At 29.0% G+C, this 20000-nt stretch overlaps 1 protein-coding gene across 3 annotated transcripts in view; it reads left to right on the top strand.

Moving 5' to 3' along the window:
• LOC119576380 (protein FAM76A-like) overlaps positions 1–14549 on the top strand; it is a 31596-nt gene extending 17047 nt beyond the window's left edge. For 2 of the 3 annotated variants that reach the window (XM_037924040.1, XM_037924042.1), the window contains exons 4-9: positions 6548–6684; positions 9437–9515; positions 10450–10515; positions 11312–11455; positions 12150–12376; positions 12970–14549. In XM_037924040.1, coding sequence (XP_037779968.1) covers positions 6548–6684; positions 9437–9515; positions 10450–10515; positions 11312–11455; positions 12150–12376; positions 12970–12997 — 681 coding nt within the window. In that variant the 3' untranslated portion in view covers positions 12998–14549. The remainder of the gene's footprint in view (positions 1–6547; positions 6685–9436; positions 9516–10449; positions 10516–11311; positions 11456–12149; positions 12377–12969) is intronic. The other variant, XM_037924041.1, reaches the window with a different exon arrangement.
• Positions 14550–20000: the final 5451 nt, after the last annotated feature.

The raw sequence follows: 20000 nt of genomic DNA, 5'->3' as shown, positions 1-20000 counted from the left end.
ATATTTATGTCTCTATCTCATATCTATACTATATCTCTCTATTATATATATTTATCTTTTCTATATCTTTATTATATATATTCTCTCTATCTAGCTCTCTAATCTATATATCTATCTTTACTATATATATCTATATCTTTATTTAGATTCTATATATATCTTTCTCTACTATTTCTATATCTATCTATATCTATATATCTTTATCTATATTTCATCTATCTCTATATATATATCTATCTATAGTCTATATGTATCTAGATTTAATCTCTCTACTATCTATATATCTATATTTATTTCTATATCTCGTCTCTCTCTTTTATATCTATATCATATATCTATATACTATATACTCTATATCTTATGCCTATCTACCTATCTCCAGATACCTATATTCTATATATACTATCTATATCTATTAGATGCTAGAGTACTAGATAAATATCTATATCTATATATATATATATAATATATATATCTCTAATCTATCTATCTGCATCTTATTATAGCGCTACCTATATTTTCTCTCTATCTCTATCTCTATATCATATACTATATCGATACCTCTATCTCTCTATATCTATAACTCTCATATATATCATATCTATCTATTTATATCTATATATACTATATCTCTCATTCTACTATATATCTCTATATCATCTCTATTATCTCTTCTCTCTTTATCTATCCCTCTCGCTCTCTCTCTCTATCTCTATCTCTCTATCTATACATATATATATATATATATATATATATCATCTTCTATATCTCTCTCTCTCTCTATCTATTCTCTCTCTATATCTATATATATCTATCTATCTATATCTCGATATCATCCTATCATTATATCTATTATCATCTATCTCTCTCTCTCTATATATATCTCTATCTATCATATATATCTCTCTTATAAGTACCTCTATATATTCATATACTATATATATATCTTATATCTATCTCGCTATCTAGCTCTCTTCTATTCTACGATATCTCTCTCTCTCTTCTCTCTCTCATCTTCTCTCTATCTCCTATATCTCTCTCTATATCATTATCTCCCTATCTCTATCTATCTATATTCTATATATCTAGATATCTCATATATCTCTACTTCTATATCCTCTATCCTATATATTCATCTATCTCTCTCCTCTATCTATCTTCGATATCTCCGCTATATGTCTATCTCATATATATAATCTCTATTATATATATATATCTTATATATATATTATATATAGTATATCATTCTATATATCTCATATATATCTACTATATATCTCTCTCTATCCCTATCTCTCTTCTCTATATATACTCTATTTCTTCTATATATAGCTCCCTCTCTCTCTCTCTCTATCTATCTCTCTCTATAATATCGATACATCATCTTTTATTTTTTACCAATCTATCACCTATCTCTCACTATATATACTACTATATATATATATATATCTATAATATCTATCTATCTATATCGATACATCTCTTCATATCTATCTCTATCTATATCTATAATACTTCATAATATTCTATCTAGATACATATCTATCTATATATCTATAGTCTCTCTATATATCTTCTCTATAGCTTATCTATATGTTTTTTTCTATATATCTATCTATCTATCTCTCTCTATGCTATCTCTCTCTCTGTATACTCTCTCTCTATGTCTCTATCTCATATATCATCTGTATGTCTAATATTATAATATCTATATATATCTCTCTATCTCTTATGTGTCTCTCCTCTCATACTATGTATATCTCCTCTCTCATACTCTCTTTATCCTTCTCTCTCCTCTCTATGTATGTCTATCTATTTCTCATCTCTCTACATATTATATATATCTCGTATATGTTATCTAGATCTATATCTATATCTATATATATATGTCTCTATATCTATATAGTGTATCTATATATATATATGTATTCTAATATATTTGTATCTATATATATTTATATGCCTATATATATCATATATATATGTTATCTATATAGTATATGCATATATATATATTATATAATTATATATATAATAGTATACTGTATCTATTCTATATGTATTTATATATATTATGTATCTATCTATATATTTATATTATATATATACATGTATACTCTATATCTATATCTACTATATATATTATATTCTCTCTACATGTATGTATATCTTCTATATGCATATATATATGTTGTATATATACTGCATATATATATTATGTTCTTATAGTATGCATATATATATATATATATATATATATCTATATATATAATATTTTAATATATATATGTCTTTCTGTATGTATATATCTATGCATATATATATGCATATATATATGTATATATGTATGTATGATGTATATATATATGCATATATTATCATATAGATATGTATGTATATATATGCATATATAATATAGTATGTCTGTATATTCTCTATGCATATATATGTATATGTATTATATATATAATATGCATATATATGATTGTAATTATATATATATGCATATATTATTTATGTATGATATATATGCCTATATATATGTATGTATATATATATGCATATATATAGTAAATGGAGGTATGTATATATATTATGCATATATATATATGTATAATGTATATATATATGCATATAATATATATTGTATGTATATTATATGCATATATATAAATATATGTATGTATATATATATGCATTATAATATATGGTGTATTATTATATGCATATATATATATGTATGTATATATATATGCATATATATATATATATATATGTATGTATATATATATGCATATATATATGTATGTATATATATATGCATATATATATATATGTATGTATATATATATAGATGCATATTATAATATATATATTATTTATATATATATATATATGTAGTATATATATAATGCATAATATATAATATTATGTATATATATATATATGCATATAATATAGTATATATATGTATGTATATCTATAGATGTATATTATAGATAATATATGTATGTATATATATATATGTATTATAATATTATATATATATATATATAATATGTATGTATATATATATATGCATATATAATATATATATATGTTTTGATATAATTTAATATATGCATATATATATCTAATGTATGTATATATATATATATGCTAATATATATATGTTGTTATATATATTATCATGCATATATATCTGTATGTATATATAGTATATGCATATATTTATAATGTATGTATATATATATATGCATATATATATATATATGTATATATATATATGCATATATATATATATATGTATATATATATTCATATATATATGTATGTATATATATATATGCATATATATCATCATCATTTAACGGTAGGTTCATGTCTGAGCCGCCGTGGTCACAGCATGATACTTAATTGTAGTTTTTCTGTTGTGATGCTCTTGGAGTGATAACGTGGTATGGTCCCAGTTCTTTCCCACACGGAGCGTGCGCCGGTGTTACTTTTTTTTAAGGTAACATTCTCTCTCATTGTTTATCCTGGCTTGGGAACCAGCACTGACTGAACTGGGCTTGGCTACCCAGTGGCTAGGCAGGTATCGAGGATGACATCTTTCCTTGCCCAAGGGAAACAAACGCGGCGGTCGGTGACTCGAACCCTCAAACTCAGATTGCCGTCGTGACAGTCTTGAGTCCGACGCTCTAACCATTCGGCCACCGCGGCCTTATGCATATATATATGTATGTATATATATATGCATATATATATGTATGTATATATATATATGCATATATATATGCATATATATATGTATGTATATATATATGCATATATTTATATATGTATATATATATGGATATATTTATATATTTATATATATATATATTTATATATTTATATATGTATATATGTATATATGTATATATGTATATATGTATATATATATATGCATATATTTTATATATGTGCATATATATATGCATATATTTATATATGTATATATATATATATATATATGCATATATTTATATGTATATATATGTATATATATATGAATATATTTATTTATGTATATGTACACATGTGTGTGTGTGTGTGTGTGTGTGTGTGTGTGTGTGTGTGTGTGTGTGTGTGTGTGTGTGTGTGTGTGTGTGTGTGTGTGTGTGTGTGTGTGTGTGTAGATATAGATATAGATATAGATATAGATATAGATATAGATATAGATATATAGATATACATATATATATAGATATAATATATGTATGGATGTATATATGTATATTATATATATGTATATATATGTATATATATGTATATATATGTATATGTATATATATGTATATGTATATATATATGTATATGTATATATATGTATATATATATATATGTATATGTATATATATGTATATATATGTATATGTATATATAATATGTATATATATATTGATATATTTGAAGTAGTGGGTGATGTATATACAAAAACCTAGATTCTAATTAATATTATGTAAAATATAAGATTAGTCTAATAGTAGCGTATTGGTTTGTGATGTTCTGCTTCCAGCATTAATATATAGTTGCGCCTTTTTGGATGTCATTCAAATTTACATGTATTTCCTTTACATTGTTAAAGGATTTGTGAATCATGACTGTAATTGTCTCAGGAACAGGAAGGGTAATGATAATTACAGGTTGACACTTCATATCCCATTCACTGTGAAAATGATTTGGTAAAGGGTTCTCCAGGTTTTGACAGATTATGCAAAATGAGTTACTTATAAAACAAAAAGCTATATATGTGGTGAGTAGGATCTTGAAGGTAAACTCTGCAGTTGAAATTAGAAGGTATGAAAGTAGAGTAACCAGATGTTTTGTTAATTGAAATCAGCTATATATATCCCATTAGCTATTTTGTTTAGAGCTTAATTAGTATGTGACATTAAGAAAATATCTCTAATGTATTATTATAATGTTGACTTCATGCAATGTAATGACAATGCCAACACAATTACTTTGGTACTTAGGAAGGAACAAGCAATGTTAATTTTTTTTTCAAGTTATTGTAGCTTTATCTTCATTTGTTGTGCAAGGAGGGTTTTTATAAAACATCATATGTAGTAACTACACTTATTTATGACTCTTCTTAATGATGATAACTTTAAAAAGTTTGATTCACTGAAATAAGATAGTTGGCAAAATGAAAACCTCTTTAAAAGAAATTTATTAAAAGCTTGGAAAATACTGCAACATGGTATATAAGCTATACAGTGGACAAACTGGGTAAAATCTAAAATCTGTAAATGTGGTTGTATATTATGGAGATATAAAGGACCAGTTGCCCAGACTAACTGAAATTTTGTGTTTGAGTGGATATAATTTTAAGGGGTCAATTAAGGCAGCTGTGAATGAATGAATTAGCTGGTTGTTACTGAGCAGCCCTTGAGTGTTTTCCCAAGTCAATGGTATGTTTAATGGAATGGGTAAAGCTTTTGTGCCCAAAATACGGACATTAGACTTGCCTGAGCAGCCACTCCACCCAATTGTGTGGCTTGTAGGCTGGGCGCACACCGAACGCTCCTGTGTGGCACAAAACTGCATGCCTTTCCTTTTTATTGTTTGCTCTCTTTCTGCATAGTCATTGTTAGCTTTTTTTTGGCTATTTCAGTGTCTATATTTGCATTTGATTTGCTTTATCCAGATGGTAATAGACTGTTTGCCTTGTACAAACTCCATATCATATCTTTAAGTAGTGCTCTCAATGCAATAACAATAAGTAACACTGTTATTAGTCTTTTTTATTTTTTATTTTATTTTATTTTTTCATAGCATTCAGTTTTCTGTTATACACCAGTCCTGACAGGCAGGAATAGGATCCTGAGCATGGAAACAGTCTTTGCTCCATCAGTAAACATTCCTTTATCAATGGAAAAAATTATTAGACTCAGTTGGCATTTAGGAAGGAGCTTTTGCATTATTTCCATTGATAAACAAGTGTGGAATGTACTATCCATGAGCCATACCTGCAAGATCATTGGCTCCAGAGAGGACAACATTTGTATGTTCAAGGTTCTATTCCTGCAGTGCAGGCTGCATTACAGAAAATTGAATATTATAAAAAAAAAAAAGAATAATAATAAAATGACATAAAATATTACTTATTGTTGTTAGGGACTACTTAGACAAATTATGTGGAGTCTGTGCAAGGAAAACAATCTATTATCATCTGGATAAAAGAAATCAAATGACAGATATAGAAATTGGAAAATGACAAAACAGCTAAAAATGCTTATGCAGAAAGAGAGAATAACACTGCAAAGGGGAAGCATGGAGTCTTGTCACTGCGCCTAAGTGTTTGTACACGCCCGGGCTTCAAGCCACACCCAGAAAAGTTGCTGCTCAGTAATGCCAGTATTTTGGGTCACATGATGGCAGTGAAGCAGCCAAATCCAATGAATTAATGTAACACTTTCTTTTCATATTTGCATCTAAATATGCAGTATTTATTATATTTCTTTTCTTTTTTTAATAATGAATTTGTTTTTGTTTACAGGTTGACGGGAAGTTGTTGTGCTGGCTCTGCACACTGTCATATAAGCGAGCACTAGCAAAAACAAAAGTTACAGATCCAGCTAGGCATTCTCACATAAAGCTTGGTTCACGTTCTGGACACCACAAGGATAAGGAAAGGTACAGTTATAACTGAATTATTTACTGTCTGTTGTTAGAATTGACACGGGTCAATTTTCTTTTATCTTTACAATATTAAAAAAAAAAGAGAAGTTAATGGAATATGAAAGCTTTTATTTCCAACTAAGTGTACTGCAAAAATGGCTTTAGGTTAAGTGAAAAGGGTTTATCCATCTACTTTGTAGACTGTAGGTTACAGGTCAAGGAAGGAAGCAAAAGTTTTGGTAATTTTCATTTAAGAAAATATTAGCCCATTGGATCTGGTGGCGTCATGGCAATCACATCACCAAAAATCCTGGTATTAGGCTTACGTGAGCAGCCGCTCTGCTAGGTGGTTGCTAGTAGGCCAGGTGCACGTGAACATGTGGGCATGGTGGCAAGACTGTGCCTCCTATTTGCAAAGTTATTTACTCTTTTTACGCATTAGCATTTTTAGACTTCTGGCCATTTTCCAATGCCCATATTTGCCATTGGATTTGCATTATCCAACTAGCAATATTTTTTTCTTTGCACAAACTCCAATCATCTCTCAAGGTAGCCTACAGCTCAGTGCAAGAGAAATAATACAACCTAACAGAATGTTACTTTTGTAAAAAAGATTTAATAGAAATATAATAATAATGATTAAAAAAATATATATAAAAAAAAAAATTATAAATTAAATCTGCAAAACAATTTTTATCGCTGCTTACGGCGCCACGAATACGATGCTGAGCATGGAAATGACATCTACCATGGAGCCAGTTCTCTTCAGGTCACTGCTCACAGACATTTCATTCCCCACTCGTACATCGATGGGAATAATGCAAAATTACCAGATGAGTAAAATAAAGCTCCCAATAGGTTTGTGCACCCGTACTGAATCTTTTCCATCTTCCCAGCCTTCAGCCGCAATGCTCACAATGGTAGGTTCGTGTCACCTGGCCTACAGCCAGGTTTTCCCGTGACGACATGTTCATGTCACCTTGACCCAGTTTTTTCTTGACATGGTGATCCAGTGGGTTAAGTATGTTTGTGCAAAAGGTAGAAAAAGTTTATATTTATAGTTTACAAGAAAGTATTCACTTTGTTTTCTCTTCTCTTTTCTCTTCCTTTCTCTTCTCTTTTCTCTTTTTTCTCTTGTCTTCTCTTCTCTTTTCTATCCTCTTTTTCTCCTCTCCTCTCTTCTCTCAAAAAGAAAAAGAAAACCAAAACAAAACAAAAAAAGTCCAAAAGAAAATACTCTTACTCATTGCCACTGGGAATGTGTAATGCCACCTGTAGTTTTATTTTAGCATTGTCTTTACACATTGATGGCTCCACAAGTGCTCACCCACGAAGGAGTCAGTAGGCTCATATGACCTCACACATGATTTCCTCTTTCCTTGAGCTTTCAGGAAATATGTTTTTCTTATAATAATATTAATACTGATACTGTTCATATTATTATGACATGATTGCTCCAATGTTATTAACAATAAAAATTGAAAGATATTTCCAAAGTTTAAGGAAAATGGTAAAAAGTGAGATAGGTAGGACTAGTATTTGGCTCCTTGGTGACAAAGCACTTGGAGAACCATGTGTAAACATAATTAAAAACTAAAATCCAAGTGGACAAAGCATGTTTATACATGCCATCCCCAGCATCAATGAGTTGATATTGAGATGTGTTATGTTATATAAACTTTTATGTAAAAATATATCAAGAGGCTTCTGCTCAACCCATGACTATTATGGAATCATGCAATCCCCAGTGGCAATGAGTTAACCCAGAGCTGCCGGGTGGTTTCCTGAAACAAAAGCCCTCTCTCCCGAGCTGTATATGTAGTGGCCCAGGCCCCGCCACCAGGCAATCGTGTTGACACCATAGCATGCGCGGTGCACCATGGCAGGAATACACATACCACCTGGAATATAGTCCAGGCATGCCATGGCATGTATGTACATGCCACCTGGCTGTGAACGGTTAAAAGAACAGAAAATAACAACTAATTCCTGTCAGAGAGTGGCAGAGGAATCTTTGTGAAAAGTAGAATGTAGGGTATTAGTTTGGAAAATATTATGGTATCTCTTTCTTTGAGAATGTAACCTTCTGAGTATCCAACTTGACTATTTTAGCTACTTGAAAACATAAACAGAAAGCTGGTAAATGTTTGTTTGCTTGTAACATCATATGGGCTACTCTTCAGACACCCATTGTGATCCCCTGATTATTATGTGCATATCAAGATTTTAAATGATCTGGGCTCACACCCATACAAAGAGCCAGTATTCCATGTAGCAGGGCTTGAGCATCACTGTATTTATGTATTTTTATATTATTTTATTTATTATTATTATTATTTTTTTATTATTTTTTTTTATTTATTTTTTTTTTTTTGGTTTGGCACAGGCTGGTACTCAAAGGGTTATTCTAATATATATGTGCAGCACAGCTACATAGAGCTTTTGGAAATGTTTTGATAGTGGTAGTAGTCTGTATTTCAAGTATTTTACTTGATGATTTAGTTTAAGGTAGGTAATCTCATATGGTAAATGCTCTTTTTCATGATAGGGTTAGTTTTTGCTTTTCCTTTTCAAGATGTTTTCAGAAAATGAGATCATATAGATACAAATGTAATTATGTGCCTTTATACATGCTGCCATCTAATGTCTAAGGGTGGAATAGTGAAAATGTCAAAAGATGGTGAATATTGATTTATAACTTGAGCATGTTGATCTTTCATTGGTTTAATACTCAATTTTTATTCTTTCCTTTTTCTGACTATAACAGACATAAGCTGAGTGGCCACAATAAAAGACCCAATAGGCCCGATGTTACGAAAATGCCACAAGAAGAACCTCCGGCAAAGGTATCATGTGCTATATGCTCTCCTTTCTTTCTTTCTTTCTTTCTTTTTTTTATTTTTCTTTATTTTTGCTTTAGCCAAGACCAGTGTGGTTTAACAAAGAATTCTATCTGGGGCCATACGTTTTTTATCTCTTATTTTGTTGGTTTGTGTAATGCTAGTTGCAAAAGGGGAAAAGAAATCCCCCTCAAAATATTAGAAAATCAAGAGGATATACACACACTAATCTTAGTATTATTTGTGCTGAGTTATGATTTATTTTTAATGTTCCCATTCTTATTTTTTGCAATGATTGTTTTCATGTGTTTTTCATTTTGTTGTGCAAGGCTTTTGCTATACATAGCATTAGTGATCCAAGTGCTGCATGTTGCTTATAAGTGAATAGTGAAGCTGTACAGAAGGGACCCACTTAAGCTTTGAATTATGAAATTGTAAATTTGAAAAGGCATTTTTAAATTTTGGTTCAGTGATATTTTCATTTTCACAATTTAATTTGCCTAGCCCACAAAATTAGAGAAATAAAAAGCGAATGGCCTTGCTATTTGGTTTTGCTATCTACAAGGAAGGAACTGTTTTTAATCAAAAGGAGGAAGGTAAGTTTTTGCAGTTAAGAAATTAAGTGCTAATTTTAAGCAAGATCGTACAGGCTGTAAAGTACACCCCCCCCCCCCCCCCCCCCCCCCCCCCCCCCCCCCCCCCCCCCCCCCCCCCCCTTTTCCTCCCCCGCCCCCCCCCCCCCCCCCCGTACAACTGGAAGGAAATATTGTATTGAGATTTTAAATATCTTACATATCAGTTGGAGGAAGGCAGCCAAATTAATTAGTAATTTACCTCCTTATATTTTTGAGCTAGTAATTTCTGATGTGAGCATCATATGGTTTCTTGATGTGTTTTCATTCCTCTGTCAACACTTACAAGAGTTTTCTCATGTTTTCAGCTGGGATTATATGATACAGACAAAGACATTCAGAGTGTGGAAACACATGACAAATTTAAGAAATTGGTAAGTGTTAAGTAATCACAGAAAAGGTAAAGGATCCCAGAAAGAGGGATTGAAACATGAGAGTTGAGGCGCTCAAGCTTTGAGCACTTTAAAGGAAAATCTGAATAAATCTTTTGGTGAGTACAATGGAAGCCATGGAAAAGGATTTCCTTGAAAAGGGCAGTCACTGTCAGGAAGCTGAATAGGTTGAGGAATAAGTCGAATAGTGTGAGTGAGAAGGGATGGAGAGAATGGACGAAGAGAGTCTATCAAAAAGAGGAATTGTGTATTAGGAAGTTTGGCACTTGGTGAGCCTGAGGAAGATCGATTACAAGGTACAAGTATAGGGAGAGTGATTCAGCAATTTTAAGATTCGTAAGAGTCTGTCAACCTAAGGTAAGAGAAGGTTATATTAGTATAAGCAAATAGTATTAATGGCAATAGATCATCTTCAGAGTTAAACTCAAGTTTAAGAAGTTATACAACTTATTTCTTTGGATAAGTTTAATGGAGTTTCACTTATTAGAAGAAATAATGTTTTATAGTGATTTGGCTTTATCAGACTTTAAAGTTCATATTCTAGATATTCTGTTTATAAGATTTGTTTACTTGAAATTATTTTCTGCAATTTCCTTTTCATTAAGTCCTGTATAGAGCAAAGAATTTTTGTCCATCCAATGTGGAACTGACAATATCTACATGTATAGATTCAGGTGATTTTTGTGACTAAATCTGTTGACAGATGCATCATCATAGAATATATATATATAGTTTGTTTTTATTAATACTGAAACTTAAAACACTAATGTATCATCAGGTATCAAGAAATTCTGGTCCAGTTCGAGATGACCCAGGAACAGCTGATCAGCTTGTGCTAATAACACAACTAAGGGAACGAATAGCTCATCTTGAGAAGCAACTTTCAGGCAAAGATTCTCAGCTTTTGGCAAAAGAAAAACAGGTAAATTTTGGGTTTTACATAATGAGTTGATGTTATTTAAAGTGGGTGAAAAGGTGAATAAAAAGAAGCGAATTGGCATCACCCGCCCAAAGATTTTTGAGGTTGTGGGAGGTAGAGTGCCTTGGTTGTGTATGAAGAAATAGGAAATTTTTTGTAGTGTTGCTCTTAATACTTAATAGTAATATTGCTCCTGTTTGTATGTTTTTACTTTTGTTGTGTTTGTTTGTATTCCCTTTTTTCAGTTTCTCATATTGTACACTATATGTAATTATAAAGTGATTGGTGCCAAGAGAAGATAAATACCTGCCCTGGCCATTTTGATTTTGTTGATATAAGAGCATAGTTAAAAAGAAGAGTCAACTACAAGGCTTATTAGATCTTGCCTGTTTACCTTATTTCTTGAATTTCTGGAAAGTTTTTAATTTGTATTGCTTACTATCATTAGTAATGACAATGTAAATATTCATAATGTTTGATAATAATAAAAGAAATTAATTTTTCCCCCCAAAAATTGAAGGAATGGAATAAACCTGGGACTCATGGTAGTCCTACTTATTGGTTCCTTGGTGACTAAGCACTTATAAACCATCTGTGTGAAGGCAAAATACAAAAAATAAAGCTTCAGTGTACAGTGCATGTACCCATTTAAATTATACTGATTGATTAATTTTTCCAACTTCCTTCTCTTTTATAGATGACTGAATTGAAGGCAAGTCAGTTCACATTCGAACAGGAGCTCCGGCAGAAGATGAAGAATTGCAGCCGGGATTATGAGGGCAAAGTAGACCTCTTGCAGAAGAAGATTCGTGAACAAAGCCGTGAGATTGCCTTGTTAATGAAGGGCAAAAAGAAGGGTGATAGGAATGCCACTCTCTCGGCCACAGATGGAGGCTCATCTGGGACAGACAGTCCTTCTGTAGGGTAATGATAAATGCCTAAGTCCTGGCACTTTTATTGTTGGTTTCATTTGGTTTAGGCTGACTTGTGTCATACATTGCAGTCTTTATTTCATCTGCTTGTTTTGATAGTCAGGAATGATGACTCCACTAATTTTCAGCTGTGTGGAAGTTTCTGTATTAATATAGATACCTCTTTCTTAGTTTATCTTTTACAATCTTGTTTGACAATGGCCACCTAAACAGTGAGTGGAAACTAAGAAATGGTTAGATATGAATGATATTGATGTAGATGAATATTTTTTTATTCACTAATAATGAATTGGAGATTGTAACTTTTGAAACACAGTTTTGAAATATCAGTATTCCTATGGCTAATTTACATTTGTATTTTAGCTTTTTGATATTTGATTAATGTTACGTGTACAAGGAATTTAACTAATGTAATTTATCAATTATGCTGCCAAGTTTAAAGAGATTTCATCTACTGCTTTGCAAGTGTCTAGAGAAGTGCTAAGGACAATTGTTTCTGTGGCATGAATAATATTCCAATTTTGACATGGTTAGGAATTTTAGAATATGTAATATGTATTTTTAATAGTAGTAATATTCTTTCAGTGGGATATCTTCAGGTAAAAAAGTATGATTATAAGTTACAAATGAAACGTGGTAGGCCTTGTTCCAGGTAAAGTATAAAACCTATTCATTTTCGAGAACTAATATGTAAGAAGTATAAATGATTAGGGCTTTTTTGTATAGTAAAGTAATGGAATAAAATGTTAAGTCAAGTAATTCTTATGAGAGTCACTCAGTTTTAGCTGTCAGTTTCCAGTATTTTATTTGAGTTTTAAGACAAATTGCTTTTCATTTCTTGTAATGTTATAAGTAGTTGCATATTATGATCATCATGATTAACAGTAGTTACATAGCATAAAGGTAGATACTGTGCTATTAACAGTACACCAACTAAAGGCTTGATATATGATTGGGAACTAGTGATCAGCAAGTGTATATAGATGTGTTCAAACCTATATTAAAAAGTGTAAGACTATATATTTAAACACTTTCTGTAGTTACTCTGGAAATAAATGGTTACTGTTATATGATGTAATGCAGAGATTATTGCTCTGTATTTTGTGATCATCATCCATCAATAAAGCACTTAACAGTGACAAGAAAAATATCACCTGATATTTTTTTCACATAAAATGTAGGTGAAGGGACTGTAATATATCATGTATGATATTTTTTTAGTAGTTGCCCAAACATTTTTATTTTGGACTATGATCTAAGCATTGGAAACTAGAACAAATAGTGAAGAGTATATGACCCCATTCTACTAAGATGTAAGAATTTGTTTTTAGAAAGTAGATCTTTATATTTGGAATTTTTGACCATTATCTTAATATACAGAAATGTGAGTATCTGATGTTTGTGAGTATTCATAGTTGGTATTGTCTTCAATAAGTTTTCTTTTTTATGGTACAGTGCGGTTCATTTCTGTGAACTGCTAATGAGAATGATTGATTAAAATCAATAACTAAACTGATATTTCAATATGGAAAATTGCTCACATCAAAAGCATTGTAGTCAATATTTGATTGTATTGTAAGTGAAGTGAATGATTGAGAGGAGCCTGCACATGCTGTAATTCAATATGGTTATGTCCTAAATTTACATGAAAGTATAGTTGGAAATTCAATTTTGATTACAGTTTTGGGTACTAGTAATGAAAACATGAATTTTCTCTATCAGAAATTCTATAAATTTGTTGCAGTTTTGGACATTCATAAGTAGAATTTGCATTGCAGCATTTATGAAATTGGGTGTTGTCTTTTTAGACATTATTTGAAGTCATGATCTTTTTAGTATAACGAAGTTTCAATGTTCCACATATTCAGATTGTGAAGTAATATTTTATTATCAAAAAGACTTCATAGATTTTATGGAATTTTGTATATATATGATACCTGTACTTTGCGTTTTTTTAAATCGTAATTGGGATTATGTATATTCTCGGATATCAACCAAGGTATTAACTATAGTAATTGTTTCATGTGTATTTGCACAGGCTTTATAAACAGTTTGCCTGCTTCCTTGGATATGAAATTAAGTGATTTTTACATTTTATTTCACTGTTGTTGTTTCTGTATATCCAAATGATTATTTTTGAGGTCACAATTTTTGGTAAGTAATTGCGAACAAAAGAATCACAGTATTATTTATTATTTATTATAGTATGTAATTTATAGATTATTGTCTGAAAAGTAAACAAGTGGATGGTGAAGGATACACAGTTAGTTGCTGTTACGAGCAGTAGTGACATGGTGTGTTAGCCGTATAAATTATTTAATGTTACAATTTCACAGGGATTCTGTATGCATTGTAAGATGGGACAGGTAATGTGCCCATTAGATTTGAAGCAGGTGTTATATTCTAATGCATAAAATTTTAATATGATTTCATGTAACAAGGTTCATCCTAACTTATTTCCTATTGTGATCTTCATTTAATCATATCATAAAATAAATTGAAATCGTCAAATTATAGGAATTATGCATGGGAGAGTGCAATAAGATGAAATGGAAGCATGACAGGTTTATATTTGAAGCTCATATTTTAGGTATAATGGTGAAGAACACAAACCAAGGTGTACAATATACAGAGGTTAAAATATTCCATTACAGAGAAGACAGTCGTATTGACAGGTACCTTGTGAAATCTTGTGTAATGCAATTATTTATATAATTTGGTTTTAGATTAATTGCTAGGAATTTTGAAGGTACAAGAGATGAATTATTATTATTATTTTTTAACTACCAGCCATAGAAGATACATTTTATATACTGTAACCTCAAAGTGGCCTCTTCTGTGACTATATTAATGAGATTGGTGTATGGGAGGGAATTTGGAGAGCTTTATGGATTTATGTATTCCCAACATGCACTTATTCTGTCCATATAGATTACTTTTCAGTATGAAACGTGCCTTTTGTAACAGGCTTTATGTTTTTTTTATAATAAAAATATAAAGTTGTCATTGTTTATACTTACACTGTCTCTTGGAATCTATGAGAGAAAAAAATATAGGCATTCTTAGTTTCCCAGTTTGTTAAAAATATGGCATGAAGGCAGTGCACTTTTGTACAAATGCCATTAATTGTTTCATGCTATCGCCATACTAAAATTTAGAGTAACAGTAGCCTATAAGATATTTTCATATGTTAAAAATACTATGACATCACAGTATTGTTGTCATTGTCATCACCTACACACAAGTTGATTTTAACCAACAGATAATTAGAAAATACAGAAAATATGTAAAAATTGAGTTGTGCGCTCTCGCCTTTGATAATTTGCAAATAAAAACATAAGCAGACCCACAAGAACAGAATATATATTGATGAAATGTATTGGTAATACATATATAATTGGTTAAAACATGAACCTTACATGTAGTATAATTGATTAAACAGTAACACAAGCAAACGCACTTGTACTGAAGAAGAAGAAGAAGAAGAAGAAAAATATCGGGTGACTAGTACAAGTAAACGTGGATTACCAGCTGAATGTCGACTATAAATGGATTTATTGGAATTTTGTGGCAACCCTGGATTCATAAATCTACAAAAGTACCTATATAACTATATGCATTGGTAAACCTATTCTTAAACCCATGTGCACACACACACACTACATTATATATATATATATATATAATATATATATATATATATATATATATATATATATATATATATATCTCTATAGATATACATATATATATATATATTTTTTTTCTATTATTATATTATTATTATTATTATTATTATTCTTATATATTATATATATATAATTAATATATATATATATATACTATATATATATATATATTATAGATATATATTGATTAATATATAAATTATATTAACGATATATAATATATCTATATATATAATTATATATATATATATTATCTATTATATATTAATATATATATATATATTAATTTTTTAAAAAAATAATATATATATATTATACTATCTATATATATATATATTTATATATATATATAATATTTATTTATTATATCTATTAATTATATATATATATATATATATAGATATATATATATATATTATTATATATCTACTATTATTATATATTATATATATTATAATATTATATATATTATATATAATCTATATAATATATACTATATATATATAATATATATATATATATAATATTATAATATATCAATATATATATTCTAAAGATATATATTATTATATATAATATATAATATATTATATATATATATATATATAGTATATATATCAAAATATTATATATATATATATATTATTATATATATAGTATTATATATATATATAATAATATCTATATATAATATATTATATATATATATATATAATATATTAAATATATATATATAATAATAAAATCATAATATAATAATAATAATACTAATAATAATAATAAAAAAAATAATAGATATAGATGGATATATATATAATATATTCTCTATATATATATTTATAAATATATATATATATATATATATATATATATATATATATAATGTAGTGTGTGTGTGGGCACATGGGTTTAAGAATAGGTTTACCAATGCATATAGTTATATAGGTACTTTTGTAGATTTATGAATCCAGGGTTGCCACAAAATTCCAATAAATCCATTTATAGTCGACATTCAGCTGGTAATCCACGTTTACTTGTACTAGTCACCCGATATTTTTCTTCTTCTTCTTCTTCTTCTTCAGTACAAGTGCGTTTGCTTGTGTTACTGTTTAATCAATTATACTACATGTAAGGTTCATGTTTAACCAATTATATATGTATTACCAATACATTTCATCAATATATATTCTGTTCTTGTGGGTCTGCTTATGTTTTTATTTGCAAATTATCAAAGGCGAGAGCGCACAACTCAATTTTTACATATTTTCTGTATTTTCTAATTATCTGTTGGTTAAAATCAACTTGTGTGTAGGTGATGACAATGACAACAATACTGTGATGTCATAGTATTTTTAACATATGAAAATATCTTATAGGCTACTGTTACTCTAAATTTTAGTATGGCAGAGGAATTGAAACAATTATGGCATTTGTACAAAAGTGACACCTGCCTCATGCCATATTTTTAACAAAATGGGAAACTAAGAATGCCTATATTTTTTCTCTCATAGATTTCCAAGAGACAGTGTAAGTATAAACAAATGACAAATTTTATATTTTATTACATAAAGCCTGTTTACAAAGGGCACGTTTCATACAGAAAAGTAATCTATAATGGACAGAATAAGTGCATGTTGGAATACATAAATCAATAAAGCTCTCCAAAATTCCCTCCATACTACCAATGCTTCATTAATATATTCACAGAAGATCCACTTTAGAGGTTACAGTATATAAAATGTATCTTCTATGGCTGGTAGTTAAAAAATAATAATAATAATTCATCTCTTGTACCTTCAAAATTCCTAGCAATTAATCTAAAACCAAATTATATAAATAATTGCATTACACAAGATTTCACAAGGTACCTGTCAATACGACTGTCTTCTCTGTAATGGAATATTTTAACCTCTGTATATTGTACACCTTGTTTGTTTCTTCACCATTATACCTAAAACTATGACTTCAAATATAAACCTGTCATGCTTCACATTTCATCTTATTGCACTCTCCATGCATAATTTCCCTAGAATTTGACTGATTCAATTTATTTTATGATATGATTAAATGAAGATCACAATATGAAAATAAGTTAGGATGAACATGGTTACATGAAAATCATATTAAATTTTATGCATTAGAATATAACAGACCTGCTTCAAAATCTAGTGGGCACATGTACCTGTCATCTTACAAATGCATGACAGAAATGCCCTGTGAAAATTGTACATTAAATAATTTATACGACTAAACACCCCATGTCACTACTGCTCGTAACAGCAACTTACTGTGTATCCTTCAAATCCACTTGTTTACTTTTCAGACAATATCTATAAATTACATACTATAATAAATAAATAAATAAATACTGTGATCTTTTGTTCTGCAATTACTTACCAAAAATTGTGACCTCAAAAATAATCATTTGGATATACAGAAACAACAACAGTGAAATAAAATGTAAAAATCACTTAATTTCATATCCAAGGAAGCAGGCAAACTGTTTATAAAGCCTGTGCAAATACACATGAAACAATTACTATAGTTAATACCTTGTTGAATATCAGAAATATACATAAATCCAATTACTGATTTAAAAAACGCAAAGTACAGGTATCATATATATACAAAATTCCATAAAATCTATGAAGTCTTTTTGATAATAAAATATTACTTCACAATCTGAATATGTGGAACATTAAAAACTTCGTTATTAAAAGATCATGACTTAAAATAATGTCTAAAAGACAACACCAATTTCTAAATGCTGAAATGAAAATTCTCTTATGAATGTCAAAACTGACAAATTTTATAGAATTTCTGATAGAGAAATCATTTTTCATTAAGTCCCCAAAAGGGAATCAAAAATGAATTCCAACATATTTCATGTAAATTTTTGGACATAACCAATTGAAATTTCAGTGTGCAGGCTCCTTCAATCATTCCTTACTTTCATACAAACAAATATTTATAAATGCTTTTTATTGAGCATTTTCCATTTGAAAATCAGTTTTTATTTTTTTAAACAAACATTCTCATTGCATTCCAGAAATGAAACCCCAGTACCATAAAAAAAAAAACTTATTGAAGCAATACCAACTATGAAAACTCACAAAAATCAATACCACATTTTTTGTAATTAAGATAAAGGTCAAAATTCCAATATAAAAAATTTCTTTCAAAAAAAAAAATTCTTACATCTTGTAGAATGGGGTCATATACCCTTTATTTTGTTCTATTTCCAAGCTTGATCATAGTCCAAAATAAAAATGTTTGGGGAACTACTAAAAAAAATCATACTATAATTACGTCCCCTTTACCCCAATTTTTTGTGAAAAAATATCAGGTGATTTTTTTTGTCACTGTAAGGCTTTTTTGAGGAGATGACACAAAATACAGAGCAAAATCTCTGCATACTCATATAACAGAACCATTTATTTCCAGAGTAACTCAAAGGTTTAAATATATAGTCTTTCACTTTTTTAAAATAGGTTGAAACACTATTCCTTTCTGATCCTAGTTCCAAACATATATCAAGCCTTTAGTGGTTACGTTAAAAGCCAGATCTACCCTTTAGCTATGTAATAGTTAATCATGTGATCTAAAGCAATTTCTATAACATTACAAGAAATGAAAAGCAAATTTTGTCTTAAAACTCAAATAAAATACTGGAAACTGTCAGCTAAAACTGAGTGACTCTCATAAGAATTACTTGACTTAACATTTTATTCCATTACTTTTCTATACAAAAAAGCCTAATCATTTATATTCTTACATATTATTCTCGAAAATGAAAAGGTTTTATACTTTCCTGGAACAAGGCCCACCACGTTCATTGTAATTATAATCTACTTTTTTACCTGAAGATATCCACTGAAAAAAATTTATACTATTAAAAATACATATTTTCATATTTAAAATTTCCCA

The sequence above is a fragment of the Penaeus monodon genome, chromosome 8 (assembly GCF_015228065.2).
Source record: "Penaeus monodon isolate SGIC_2016 chromosome 8, NSTDA_Pmon_1, whole genome shotgun sequence".
Lineage (NCBI taxonomy): Eukaryota > Metazoa > Arthropoda > Malacostraca > Decapoda > Penaeidae > Penaeus > Penaeus monodon.
Note: the sequence above shows the minus strand (reverse complement) of the source record. Positions and strands in the feature narration are given on the sequence as shown.